Source organism: Terrapene carolina, unplaced genomic scaffold (assembly GCF_002925995.2).
Source record: "Terrapene carolina triunguis isolate 2854851 unplaced genomic scaffold, T_m_triunguis-2.0 Scaffold62, whole genome shotgun sequence".
NCBI classification, from domain to species: Eukaryota; Metazoa; Chordata; order Testudines; family Emydidae; genus Terrapene; species Terrapene triunguis.
The window spans coordinates 16,674,157-16,687,922 of NW_020664413.1; the positions used below are offsets into that span (position 1 = coordinate 16,674,157).

At 40.9% G+C, this 13,766-nt stretch overlaps 1 protein-coding gene across 2 annotated transcripts in view; it reads right to left on the minus strand.

Annotated features, from left to right (window-relative positions):
* Window positions 1-13,766, minus strand: part of ZRANB3 (zinc finger RANBP2-type containing 3) — a 124,172-nt gene that overhangs the window by 45,275 nt on the left and 65,131 nt on the right. For both annotated transcript variants that reach the window (XM_026647429.2, XM_026647431.2), the window contains 4 exons: window positions 11,767-11,938; window positions 8,678-8,806; window positions 1,952-2,071; window positions 1,182-1,301 (listed from right to left, as the gene is read on the minus strand). In XM_026647429.2, the coding sequence (XP_026503214.1) occupies window positions 1,182-1,301; window positions 1,952-2,071; window positions 8,678-8,806; window positions 11,767-11,938 (541 nt within the window). The remainder of the gene's footprint in view (window positions 1-1,181; window positions 1,302-1,951; window positions 2,072-8,677; window positions 8,807-11,766; window positions 11,939-13,766) is intronic.

Consider the following 13,766-nt stretch of genomic DNA (forward strand, 5'->3'; position numbering starts at 1 on the left):
CAGTGGATCAGTATATTTGATTTGGGAGAAATGAAGTAACAGCTGCCCAAATTGAGCTTGAGCACTCCTGAATTTTGAGGGTGTTCAAATCTGGAAGGCAGGTGCTAGATTCCCTTTCTGAATATTAGCTAAATCTGGAAAAGAAAAGTCAATTTCTGCTTCCATGGCTCAGAAGCGTAAATCCTCCTACGTGCCTGGTACTGTATCTAAAGCTGCCCAGGTCCTAGTAGAGCCTCCCCTCCCTTACTTTTCATTTTAAATTTGGGTGGGATCCACGTACCTCCCTTGCTAGGCTTCAGATAGAGAGGTGCACTGTCCATTTAGTCCACCCAATTCTTTCTTTGGGGGAGAGCCCAGGGCTGGGGCGGCAAGAGGTGCGGGGGGCCGGGGGGGGTGAGAGCCCAGGGCTGGGGTGGCAGAAGGTGCAGGTGGGGCCAGAGCTGAGGCAGCAGGGGGTGTGGGCGGGGGAGAGTCCAGGGCTGGGGCAACACGGGTTGTGGGGGGAGCCCAGGGCTGGGGTGGGAGGCGGCAAAAAACCTAGAGCTGGCTCTATCCCTACCATTCACAGCAAGCTGCAGCATGAGGTTTCAGTTCCACACTCCTTCCCCCCCCCTTTCCTGTTAATTGCGGCCGAGGGAATGCTGGGAAATGTAGTTCTTTCCCTGCTCCAGGGCTGGCTCTATAGGCAGGGAGCTAACCAAGGAACTACAGCTCCCAGGGCCCCCGTTGGTTCTCAGCTCCCATGCTGGATTCTTGCGCCCCTGCAAATTTGCCGCCCCAAGCAACTGCTCGCTTTGCTGGTGCCTAGAGCCGGCCCTGCAGTAAGATATAGTAAACTGCAGTATTGTGTAACTGCCACCACATTGCTTTCCCAACAAACAACTGTGGAAAGTGATGTTTGCTTCTTATTACATTGGTGCTTTTAGAAATGAGTGAACTCACACCAACATCCTATTTAAATACAGGCTGACACTTTCCTAGCTTTGGTTCTGTAGAAATAATTTCAACTTAAATTCAGTACGGATTATTATATGGTTGGTACTAAATTGGCTGCTGAGTGCAAAAGCCTCATGATATAGGTCACTTATAGTAAGACATCATATGTGTATGCTTTGTCTTTTTAAATATTATACTTCAAATTGCATTGCCTAATATCTACTTTTTTTTTTTTTTAACCTTACCTGACCAGCAGCCTGAATGCTCAGGATGGCCACACGAGTATCAGGATCCTTCTGAAACTGATGGACAAGATGGATTCTTTCTACTGAAGGAACACTTCCATCTATCCGAATGTAACGTGCCTATAACATACCAGGATAATGGCAAATTTACATAATGATTCCCATAATTTACATAAAAGGAATTTTTTTTTGGACACTATTAAAAAACTGGGAAACAGAATAGCTTTGTTCTACTCCTAACTCAGTACCATAGGCAAATCACTTAATACCTCTGTGTTTCAGTCTTTTCTATCTGTAAAATAATCATCTCACCTACCACATGGGAGTTTAATTCATTTATTAATGTTTGTAAAGCAACGTGGAATCTTAAAATGGAAAGTGTTACAGAAGAAAAGCACATTATTTCACTGTGAGGATTATTTATTAATATTCTCTTTAATTCCAATCACCATTTTGTGAGCTATTATAGTACACTGAAATAGTACACTATTTTAGCAATGACCTAAAGGACTTACTCTACAATAGTATAATGGTAAGGGATCTGGCATTTACTGTTCCAGATACAAGTGTTTACATTATTTCCCAAAACTATTCTACAACCGAGATCTTTTCAATACTGACTGTTGGCCCTGATCCCACAAAACACTCACATGAATAACTGTGAATTCAAGGAGCTATGCAAGTGCCTCAGTGTTTGCAGGATTGGGGCCTAATAATATAATCTTTGGAAGAGGTCATTTTTAAACTCTATGAAGAACATTTAAAATTACCTTGTTTTCTATGGCTGCCTCTGTACAAGCTTGGAGCATGCTTAAGTGGTGAGCAAAAACCAGAAACTTAAGTTTGTCATTCTCAAGCATCATTTTGATATAGTCCTTTACCGCTCCTGCCTAGAATACAAGAAATGGTGCAATTTTATTAGTACTACAGATTATACAAAAAAATTCAGACAGTAATGGTGTCTGCTTTAATAGCTTTTGTGATGTAGACTTTATTAGGAGGACAGAAAATTAACTATTTTTTAAATCGTATGAGTCAGGTTCTAACAGAGAAAAGCGTTTCCAGATACTGTCTTCATGGTTTGATAGTTTTGTGGTGCTTGTTAAGGATTAAAATGCAATTTTTAAACTCCCTTTAGCTAAAACAATGACAACTCAGATTGATTATTTAATATGCTGACAATCTAATGAATATCAATTGATTTCTGTCCTAGAGATATTTAAAGGGACACCAACAAAAAAAATGCATTAAAAAAATCTGCACCTGTGTCCCTAACACCATTGATTAAAACTGAAAGAATAATCTAATTCACTATTTCCTATTTCTACTCACGTTAGGCTTGCAAAATATTTTAAAAACTGAGCAAACTAGAGTAATTTAAAAATGATTAATATGATATTGGTATTGATATGGTATCAATGGAAGATTTATTCTATTAAGTATCTGATACAGAAGGCTACACTCTTTGACCTTAATATCATTAACATAAAGGTTAATTTATTACCTAAATAAGTGGCTCTTTTAGTAATGAATGATACTATCACAGAAAAGTTCCAAAGTTTTCTCCATCAAAGTTTAGTCTATCACACTTGTGCAAAGCATTGGTTAGTTATGAATTATTTGTATTACAGTAATAACGAGAAGACACAGCCAAGTTGGGGCCCCACTGTGCTGAGCGCTATACAGGCATATATTAAGACACTTCCTGTCCCCCAAATTTTACAATCTTAGTTTAAGACAACATGCAGCTCATAAAACAAACAAATGGCAGGAGAGAGGGAAGGTTAAGAAGGGAATTTGGGGAAACAGTAATACGAGCATGTTATGGACACACAAGACTAGCTGTGTATTGCAGCTGTTGTAGACAGTTTGTTCTGGTTTGTAAGAAGGGATTTGAAGGAGTGTGCAGTAGTGGCTTTGAAGATTGTTTGGAGGGAATGCAGTTAAGAATAGGGTGTCAGTGGAGGGACTCAAGGGGCCAGGAAGATAATTTTGAGGGAGGTAAACTTGCAGTAATAAAAATGCAAATCTCAATTCTCACTGAACTCTGCAGCCTGCAGATTCACACACTAAACCATTTGAAATTAGGCAACAATAAAGTTACCTGTGAACAGACGAAAAAGTGGCTCAGTAACTGGTGATTTGATTAGCAACAGTCAGTTCCAGATTGCTGATTTGGAAATCAGCAATTTTTTTACATCTTAAGACCTAAGGAAACAGATGTGGCTTTATATAAAAATGTTATAATTGGGCTTGTGTTGAGATTTCAGATGAGTCTCCCCTGACCCTAATGTATTTAAAGAAAGTAAATCGATTTAATTTATTTAAAAAAGCAATTCTGAAAGCTTCTTTCAATTATTTGGTCCAAATGTTTTTACTGTTCACTGCTATAAACAATATTTAATTAGGATTTTTTTTGGATTTTCAACAACAGAAAATACAGATGAGTAAATATTATTTTTATAAATATTCAATGTGATGCAAAAGCATAATAGTGTTATAAAAGTTTTCAAATATTTTGCAACTGGATTTCAAGTTTCTCTAAAGATAAAATAAAAGCTTCAGCTATGTTGCCATAGCAAATAGACTAAGTCACACAACTTTTAATATAGTTTCTTTTGGCCTAAGTAGCATATCTATTATGATTTACCTTTTCAAAGTATTTACAGCAGTAAATGCTACATTGTTTTTTAAGAGCTTCACATATAAGGTTAACTTACAATTATTGTAATACTTATTTGAATTCTCTTTCCACATTTGGCAAAGGTAACTATATGCTGCTTTTGACAGTATTTTAACAAATCTGAAGATACCCTTTCTGTAGTTCTGCTAAGCACTTTTCCCACAACAGGAATGTGGTTTTTAACAGGGCCTACCAGTATGCAAATTAACCTAGAAAATGTTTCTTTTGTGCCATGTAACTCTTGCTTTTTGATTTTTAAAAAAACTAGGAGAGAACGCAAGAGAAAGGAAAGTGAAATACAGTAAATAACCTTACATTGGCACAGTAGGAAGGCAAATTATTTTTCCCTAGCTAATTTGTTTTGTGTCTCAGTTGAAACAGCTTAGTCAGTGTCGAGTTCCTCCTCTTTATTTGCTTTGACGGGCAGGATGACTATCAACCACCGTGGAGGGTTTTCCCACTATATCTGCCTCACCAAGTTAGATTTCTTTTTATCTAAAAAAAAAAAAAAAAAAATCTGTTCATCCATTCTAGCTCCTAACCTAAGAAGCTGAGTTTGGAGGCAAAATCTGCACTATTCCCACATTCACAAAAAGCACGTTAGCCAGAAGGTGATTAGGTAAGGGCTTGTCTACACTACCATGTGGGGTCGATCTAAGATATGCAACTTCAGCTACACGAATGTAGCTGAAGTCGACATATTTAGACCTACTTACCACGGTGTCTTCACTGTGGTAAGTCGACAGCTGATGCTCTCCCGTCGACTCCGCTTGCGCTTCTCATTCTGGTGGAGTACCAGATTCGACGGCAGAGTGCTCAGCGGTCGATTTATCGTGTCTAGTATAGACACGATAAATTGACCCCCACTGGATCGATCGCTGCCTGCCGATCGGGTGGGTAGTATAACAAGCCCTTAGATAAGAGGGAAGTTTGTTTTTGGAAAGGGAAGAAAAGAAAGACTTGTCTTGCTATAGCTTTAACAGTCCGCAAATAACAGCCTAGGCATAAGATGATTAGATAGCTACTGAAAAAAGCTTGGAACTTTGTTACAAGATTAGTGTACAAGGATTCACCCACGGGATATCACCTGTTCTTGGCTTCTGGGTCTGAGCAGAATCTAAGCACTGTCTCAGGCTTTGGACCTCTGGGCACACTCTCTGGGGACACATCCTCTAATTAGCAGCCAACCCAGAGAGAGAAAACTTTACCCGCCCAACTGCCCAGACCTTGCAACCTTGCAGCTCTCCCAAGCAGCTCTTGCACATTTGCAAAGTTTCACTGAAGCTGTTGATCTTCTGACTTACTGTTACCCCCGTTGGGGACTATGTGACATTGAATGCAAGAGTCACAAAGGCAGTGCAAAGGAATTTCTAAAATTATCACCCTTTACTCATAGAGAACTCACAAAAGCTATACAGCTCTATGGAAAAATAGCAAAAACCTGCATGCAAACCCCTCTCTCAGTTTCCTCACCACTCAGAGTCCGTTTGGCTTTGGTCAGTCCTTTCAGGGTTGCAAGACCCTCCTTTGCTACTGCCACGGCCTTGCCTTCTGGGCCTGGTTTCCTCTCTCTCTAAAATGGCCTGTAAGAAAGTCCTCCTTTTATAAAGGTTCCCACTTAAGGTGACTTTCCTCAGTGTCTTCAAATCCCTCATTAGATAATCTACTGCTTGGGTACAAGTCCCCCTGAAAAGTTACCTATCCTCCAGTAATCATGGCTGTTCAAGACATTTAGTCAGTGCTGATCCCACTGTTGGTGTCCACCTCATGTGCATGAGATTTTTTTTTTTTTTTTTTAATAGTAGTGTGCACTGGGGCCATGCATGAACCCTGTGCCTTCTTGTACTCCCATACAAGGGCATTAGGGGCAGGGCAGCCAAGACCCACCTTCTTTTCCCTTGCAATCCGAAACCCAAAAAGCAGGAATAGAGGACAGGTCATGGGATCACACTGACTACATCTCGAAGAACGACAATTAAAGGGTAAGTAACTGTTCTTTCTTGAGTATGTGTCAGTGTGAATACCATTGTAGGTGACTGCCCAGCAGTCAAAATGGTGGGAATGAGGAGTTTCAGCTATGTCCGTCGAACAGTGATGAATTTGGCATCAGCTCTGGCAGATGAGTCCAAGGCATAAGTCTTGACAAACGTCAGTGGGGCACTCCATGTTGCCGTTTTGCAGATACTGGAAACTGGTACATTTCTGAACCAGGCAGAGGATGTTGCTTGAGCTCTGATGGAGTGAGCCTTAATGTTTATTGGGATTATTACATCAGCTAACACAATGAGATACATTTGTAATCCATTCCAGTATCCTCTGTGAGGAGAGGGCTTGAACTTCAGAACACCTGCCCATGACTATAAATAGATGGGGCAACAGTCTGAACAATTTGGTCCTATCAGTGTTATAAAGCAACAGTCTTGGATATATCTGGTATGTTTAATTTATTTTCTTTTGGTGCTAAGTATGGCATCAGGAAGAAAACAGGCAGGCTGACTGACTGGTTTAGATGAAATTCTAAAACCATCTTAGGCATGAACTTTGGGTAAAGTCTTAGCACCACTGTGTCCCTATGGAATTTTGTATAGGGACTCAGGTTTGGCCATAATTGCCTAACACTTAGTCTCCCAGCTAAAGCGTTAGCCACTAGGAAGATCATCTTCAGATGCGGTGCAGGGAGTAGTCTGATAAAGGTCCATCAGTGTCAGGATTAGATTGAGGTCCCAAGTAGAAGTAGGTTCTCTGACCAGTGGGTAAGTGCATAACAGCCCTTTAAGAAACTTTGATACCATGAGAAAAGACTGAGCATGACGATACAGGTGGATGCTAAGCGGAGATTGCTATGAAATATATTTTAGTAGAGATGAACAAGAGGCTGTCCTTTATAAGTGCAATAGATAAGGATCTGTGATATTGAGGCCTGGATCTGGTCAAGACCACGATGGGCTGGCCATATAAGAACATAAGAATGGCCCTACTGGGTCAGAAAAAAGGTCCATCTATCGCAGTATCCTGTCTTCCAACAGTGGCCAGTGCCAGGTGCCCCAGAGGGAACGAACAGAACAGAACAGGTAATCATCAAGTGATCCATCCCCTGTCGCTCATTCCCAGCTTCTGGCAAACAGAGGCTAGGGACACCATTCCTGCCCATCCTGGCTAATAGCCATCGATGGACCTATCCTCCATGTATTTATCTAGTTCTTTTTTGAACTCTGTTATGGTCTTAGCCTTCACAACATCCTCTGGCAAGGAGTTCCAGGTTGACTGTGTGTTGTGTGAAGAAATACTTGCTTTTATTTGTTTTAAACCTGCTGCCTATTAATTTAATTTGGTGACCCCTAGTTCTTGTGTTATGAGAAGTAGTAAACAACACTTGATAGACCTCAATCATATCTCCCCATAGCCATCTCTTTTCCAAGCTGAAAAGTCCCAGTCTTTTTAATCTCTCCTCATACGGAAGCCGTTCCATATCCCTAATCATTTTTGTTGCCCTTATCATGAACTTCTTCTATTTAAATGGATATATTCTTCTGGTGGATACTTTCCTGCTCTGTGCCAGGATTTCTTGGACATATAGGAAGCAATTTTGGTCGATGGTATTCAATCAGCCAACAGCCATGCTCTGAGGTCCAGTGACTTCGGGTTCAGATGGAGTATCTGGCCATGGTGTTGTGAGATCAGGTCCATGCAGTCCAGGAGCTAGATCAGAGACAGATGGACATGTAGTAGGTCTGTCAGCCAAAACTGCCTCGGTCAGTACGGAGCTACAAGAAATATCGTGGCTTTGTCTCCTTTGATTTTGGAAATCACCCTGGGGATTGGTGGAAAGGCATACAAGACGACTTGGAGCCACTGAACAAGGAAGGTGTCCAGATTCATACCCCGTGGAATAAAAGTTCTTGCAGTTGGTGTTGATGATGATGTTAGCAAACAGGTCTGTCACCCTCAAAGACTACTTGTGAGTGGTGACCAACTGTCTCCTCAGGAAGTCTACCAGGTTGTTGTTGATACCCGGGAGATGACGAACCCTCTGGGTTATCCTACGCTAGTGGCACCACGTTCAGAGCTTGATGATTTTCAGGCACAGTGATGATGAGTGTGTGCCTCCTTGCCCATTTATGTAGTGCACGGTGGAAGGGCTGTCCATCAAGATTTGTAGAGTTTTGAAGAACAATTAGGAAGGCCATGCAAGTTAGCCTGAGGGCTCTGAGCTCCAGGAGAAATATAAATAAAGGAAAGGAATTATTTAAATTCTCAAAACATGTTAGGACAAGGAGCCACAGCCTACTCTAAACATAATATTGGAGGGGGAGGAGGAACTTAGTAGTGAGAGCAAACTGGCAGTGAAACTGACTCCCAAGATTGGTCAAAGCACAAGCATTGTCATTGTTGGCATCTAAGAAGACAGATAAGATATTCAATGTAGAACGTCAAACTGAAAGTTCAAGCAGTCTCGTCTCGCTAAACATCTGATAATACTGTTCAGAATTCTGAGATTGAAGAAGTCATGCAAAAGTGCTTTGCCAATTTATTACTCCGCCAGACTGTTTTAGTTTGTATACCAGAGATACCACAAATCATCAAAAACATTTCACACAATTAGTTATCCACCTCTAAAAAAATGTGGGACGTTACAGTGACTGAAGACCACCCAAATGCCCAACTGTCCCAATTCTGTGAAGAAGCATGAAGAGTCCACTAGTTAAGTGATTACACATCGGAAGCACATAATATAAAAATAGTAGAAAAAGAGATAATTAAAACATATGATTGAATACATATTTAAAATAAAACTATAAAAAGATTTCATTACCTTGGCAATGGCAGTTTGCTTATACATGCGTGTAATCAGACCCATGACTTGAACAAAGTGGCTTTCAGTGACATCTGAATTTGGAGCCCTCATTAATTTCTCCCACTCTTCAAAGCTGGTATTCAGTTCCTGAATGGGAGGGAAGAAAAATGTTTAGAGGTACAATATAAATGGCAGAACAATTACTGCTTCTGTGAATCATGTCCCACCTTCCTATCAAAAGGAAAGGTAAGGAAGGAGATTATATTCAAAGATGCTAGCTTTTTCAAAGAAAAACATCAGTGCAGCAGCAGGTCAGTCATATGTTCCTACCAATAATAGAAACTTGTGAAAAGCTGTGGGTGAAAATAAAGCTCACTCCGTTAACATCATAAATCAAACACTAAGCACTTTTTATTCAGAAGAAATACTGAACAAGCAAAAAGAATTCCAATTACATATGAAAGTGGAGCATCAGGAGAAAATATAATCATGTAACAAAGAACATTAATGGTAAGATTTAGTTTTAGTCAATCAGCCAAGATGTCGTGACAAAACTTATTTAAATAAAAATACAATGTAATCAGCTATCAATCCTTCACAATATTTTCCTTTGTTACAAATAACTAAACAAAAACATTAATTCTACTTTATTGATCTAATGTCATTTATGTTGATTTTCATGTGCTGTTAAATAGTTAACAGATATAACTATTTGGTACTCTGGTCCCATCCTAACCTTGGGTTATACACTCTCCACAAAGTTAAAAGAAAATCCAGTTGATGGATCATACTGAAAATCCTTTCAAGGGTTATACATTAAGGTTGGGGAAAGTTATTAGAAAGGATAGCAGAGATTATACTGACATCCCTAGTTGTATTTTTAAATCTGGATGTGTGCCTAGATGCTCAGGCAGCAGCTACACAGCCAAGAGCACTTTAGTTTATAAACGGCAAGAAGAGTCTTTTTCTTTTGGATGCACATTTTGCTACAGTTTACTCATGCATATGTCAACTCGAGATTATTTTACTGCAACACGCTGTACTGTTTGAGAGTACTCTGAAACTGAAATTGAATGTGACTGTCCACTTATTAAGTATCAGAGGGGTAGCCATGTTAGTCTGAATCTGTAAAAAGCAACAGAGGGTCCTGTGGCACCTTTAAGACTAACAGAAGTATTGGGAGCATAAGCTTTCGTGGGGTGAGGTTCTTACCCACGAAAGCTTATGCTCCCAATACTTCTGTTAGTCTTAAAGGTGCCACAGGACCCTCTGTTGCTTTGTCCACTTATTAAGTGGTGCATCATCACGCAGAGAACACAGACACCAGAGCACTGGTTGTGCAAGAAGAGAGCGTGGGGAAAGGTGCTGGCCAGGCATTTTCTGTTGAAGGATTGTCAGGTTTGGAATGCTCTCACCTCTCGGTCTGCTAGAACCCAGATTTGTTAGCTTTCGGGGAACACCACAAAACTCACATTTATTGTTGGGAATTAGAGGAAGAGATTGGTTGTTGGGATGGATATGCTAGGTCTTTGGATGGGCTGCTATTAAGGAGACAAGTTTTTTTGTTATAATTATTGGTTGTCCCATAGATGTATTAAAGAACTTATTGGTTTAACTGTAATAAAGTTCCTGACAGATTAGAATGTACACTAAAAAGAGACAAAAGACAAAATACTAAGCCCTGGGCAAGTTACTGAAGTTTATAATTTTAGATCAGAATATTTGATTATGTGTAAAATGTGAGAGTTTGAAAAAGACTGCAATTCTTGCTGGTGAATATAAAAACACAAGTCACGAACTAACTGTGTATGAAATTTCTTTCAGTGAGCTACCCAATAAACATTGCAACTAAATGTATTACTGTACTTTAAGTGTTGTAGTCATTGCAAATATGCAGATTAAATTTTTTGTACTGAGTGGTTATTCAATTTTTGTAACATAACTTAATTTGGCAAAATATAGGAGAGAGAGAGAGTGAGTTAAAACAACCAATGTGCGCTAATAAGCATAATTAGACGATTTTGTAAGGTAGTCTATACGAGAAATTTCAAATTAATACAAATGAACCTTAACTGCAGTTACTTCAGTACACCTCTACCCCGATATAACGTGACCCCATATAACACGAATTCGGATACAATGCGGTAAAGCAGTGCTCCGGGGGGGGAAGGAGGGGGCAAGGGGGAGGCTGCGCACTCTGGCGGAACAAAGAAAGTTCAATATAACACGGTTTCACCTATAACGCAGTAAGATTTTTTGGCTCATAGTGAAGCTTAATTTTTTTTTATAATGAACATTTAGAGTTCAAGTATTCTTTTGGAATGCAGTACTTGTTATCTACTGCTACCAGATAGTGTTAATCCACTTAAAATGCAGCATTTATCACCTCTCTCTTTGAAGTAGGAATAAAAATCCCTGGCTCAGGGTCTTGCTGCAAGTATTCCCAATAGGGAGAGAAGAGGCAGTCTTGTTCTCTGTTCTTCAGAGAGTGAAGATACAGCCTTGTAGTAACCCCACCCTCCACACCATACGTTCTGAGGATGAAGAGGATGGGATCTTTTATGCACCTCTAATATTAGTAAAATTCTGCTTATAAAGTAAAGTGTTTTTGTGGAAGGGAAACCCTTCACTATGAATTTTGGGTCCTGCACCATTTCAGGTAATGGAAACTTTGCCATTGACTTCAGTGGAGCTGGATCAGGTCCTGTAAGGGAGAGGTGTATATGCACATGTATTTTATTATATGATACCAACAATTTATTTAAAATCCTAACACATTCTAATGTAGTTACTATATGTGGCAGACTACATCGTAGTGTATTATGTATGGCTCTTTTGGGGCAAGCTTCATAACTCGCTTGTGGCTTCACCTCCCATTGGTAATGCAGCCACCTCATACCCATGTTGATAAAACCTATGCTCCATTATTTTATTTTTATGTGTATATATAACATAAACATACACTATATATAAATTCATGTTCCTTATATACAAAAATATATTCCAAATAATTCAGATAAAAAAGGATAGTAAACACAGTTATTAGATATTACTGCTAGCAACAAGTTTGTCAGATATTTAAAAATATTGAATGAGAGTCATTTCACCTTAGCAGCAGCTTTTGGGAGATCAAATGGAATGCGTTGTCTAATTTTGGGAGGCAACTGGGTTAGAACTTCATTCTTCAAGCGTCTGATCATTATGTTACTTAACAACTGATGTAATTCATCTAAGTTTGAAGCCCCTCTGCAGTCCCATAGACTTCTTTTACCAAAAAACCTGAGAATGAGAAGGTGAGAGGGGTGATGAAACTTGTTCTGCTAACTTGAATCAACGATTTCTTTAGTACACACTGGATTTTATAACATGGGGCAAGATACCCATGTGTGCCAGAGCTGTACTCAGGGTACCTGGGTGTGAGGCACAGGTGGCTCTCCATTTCATTTCTGCCTCTCTACAATCCTAGAGGCTGGCAGGAACCAAAGTGGCCAAGAACAAGTTAGAGTAGTCTAGGGACAGCTTTAATTGGCACCAGCAGATAAGCGGACCCAAGGAGCCTCTCCAACAGCCAGGAGTGTATTAAACGCTGGCCCTGCCCCAGGCTAGAGGTCCAGACTGAGCAGCCACCGAGCAGCATGTCTAGGCTAGTGCATCTCAGCTTTGTGCATTAGAGGCATCAGGTGCGGTAAAGTTTTCTGGCACCGCTGGAGGTGGAGGTGTCACAGAGTGTGGGGGAGTCAGGGCCCCGCACCCGCCACTTCCTGCGATTCACCGTGACTCTCAGCCAGACAGTAAAAAGAAGGTTTATTAGACGACAGGAACACCGTCTAAAACAGAGCTTGTAGGTACAGAAAACAGGACCCCTCATTCAGGTCCATCTTGGGGGGTGGGGAGCCCAAACCCAGGTTCTGGGCCTCCCCCCGTCTCCCCAGCCAGCTCCAAATTGAAACCCCCTCCAGCAGTCTCCCCCAGCCACACCCCCCAGCACCTCCTCCAGCCTTTGTTCAGTTTCCCTGGGGCAGAAGGTGTCACCTGGCCCCAACCCTGCTCCTGGGCTCAGGTTACGTGCTGGCTGTCAAGTATCATCCCTCAAGTGAAGTCACACCCTTATATCCCACCACCATCGAGTATCAATGTAGACAGTAAACTAGTAAAACTCCCATGCAACATTACCAGGTTAATACTCCCTCCTCCATAACAGGGGGAAGAGATTGTTTTTTAATCGTTTCACTGTTCTTGTTCAATTGCCTTATGCCCCCCATCCCCTTTCAGCCCATTGGTTTGTACCCATTCCCTTGCCAAATATTCTTTTGTATAAATGATCTCAGAACTCTTCTGTGTGCAATTGGGTTTTTGTGTCAGTGGCTTCCGGATCTGCATAAGCAAAAGGGTGGGTAGGGGTGTCTAAGACTGACCCAAAGAGAAATAGGTGCTACCAGCACATGTGCCCAGTGCAGAGATGGGGCGGGGGTAGTTTGGTACAGTACTTTCCTGATTGCCAATGCAGCACAGCAAATATAGAGGATGATCACTGTTTTGGCTCTGTTGCTATAAATGTCCTAAGAAATGCTGAAGGCAGGTCAAAGATTAAGAAAATATTACTCTTGCTCCAAGAGTTTTAACAACCTGCTTTCCTCCTTAAGAGTCTCTGTCCCCTGAGTGAATGATTAAGTGTCACCCCAACTGACAGGTAACCTTTGAGCCCCCAACGTTCCATCTGAACACTCCCCATGCATCACCTCTTTTGAACCCCTCTTAGTGCTATTTAACCAGCAGGGAAGATGGAAAGGAGTCTTCCACACAGCCCCCATTTCTGTTTTTTCCTTTATTCTCACTCCTTTTCTATCATGCTGGCCAGGAGATGAGCAGGACAAGCAGCATGACAAATTCCATCAAGATTTCATCAACTCTGGAGAATTGCCCAAACACACACCTGCCCAGGATAGGAATATATTGGAAACATCTGAAAGAATTTACAGTTCAGCAGCATTTTACTCTGCCGTCTAGAATCAACTTAGGAAGGGACACAGGGACTCATTTCTGAGCTGGTGAAGTATGATCATACTGTGAGGATGATATATTCATGAGGAAGATGCTGGCTACACCA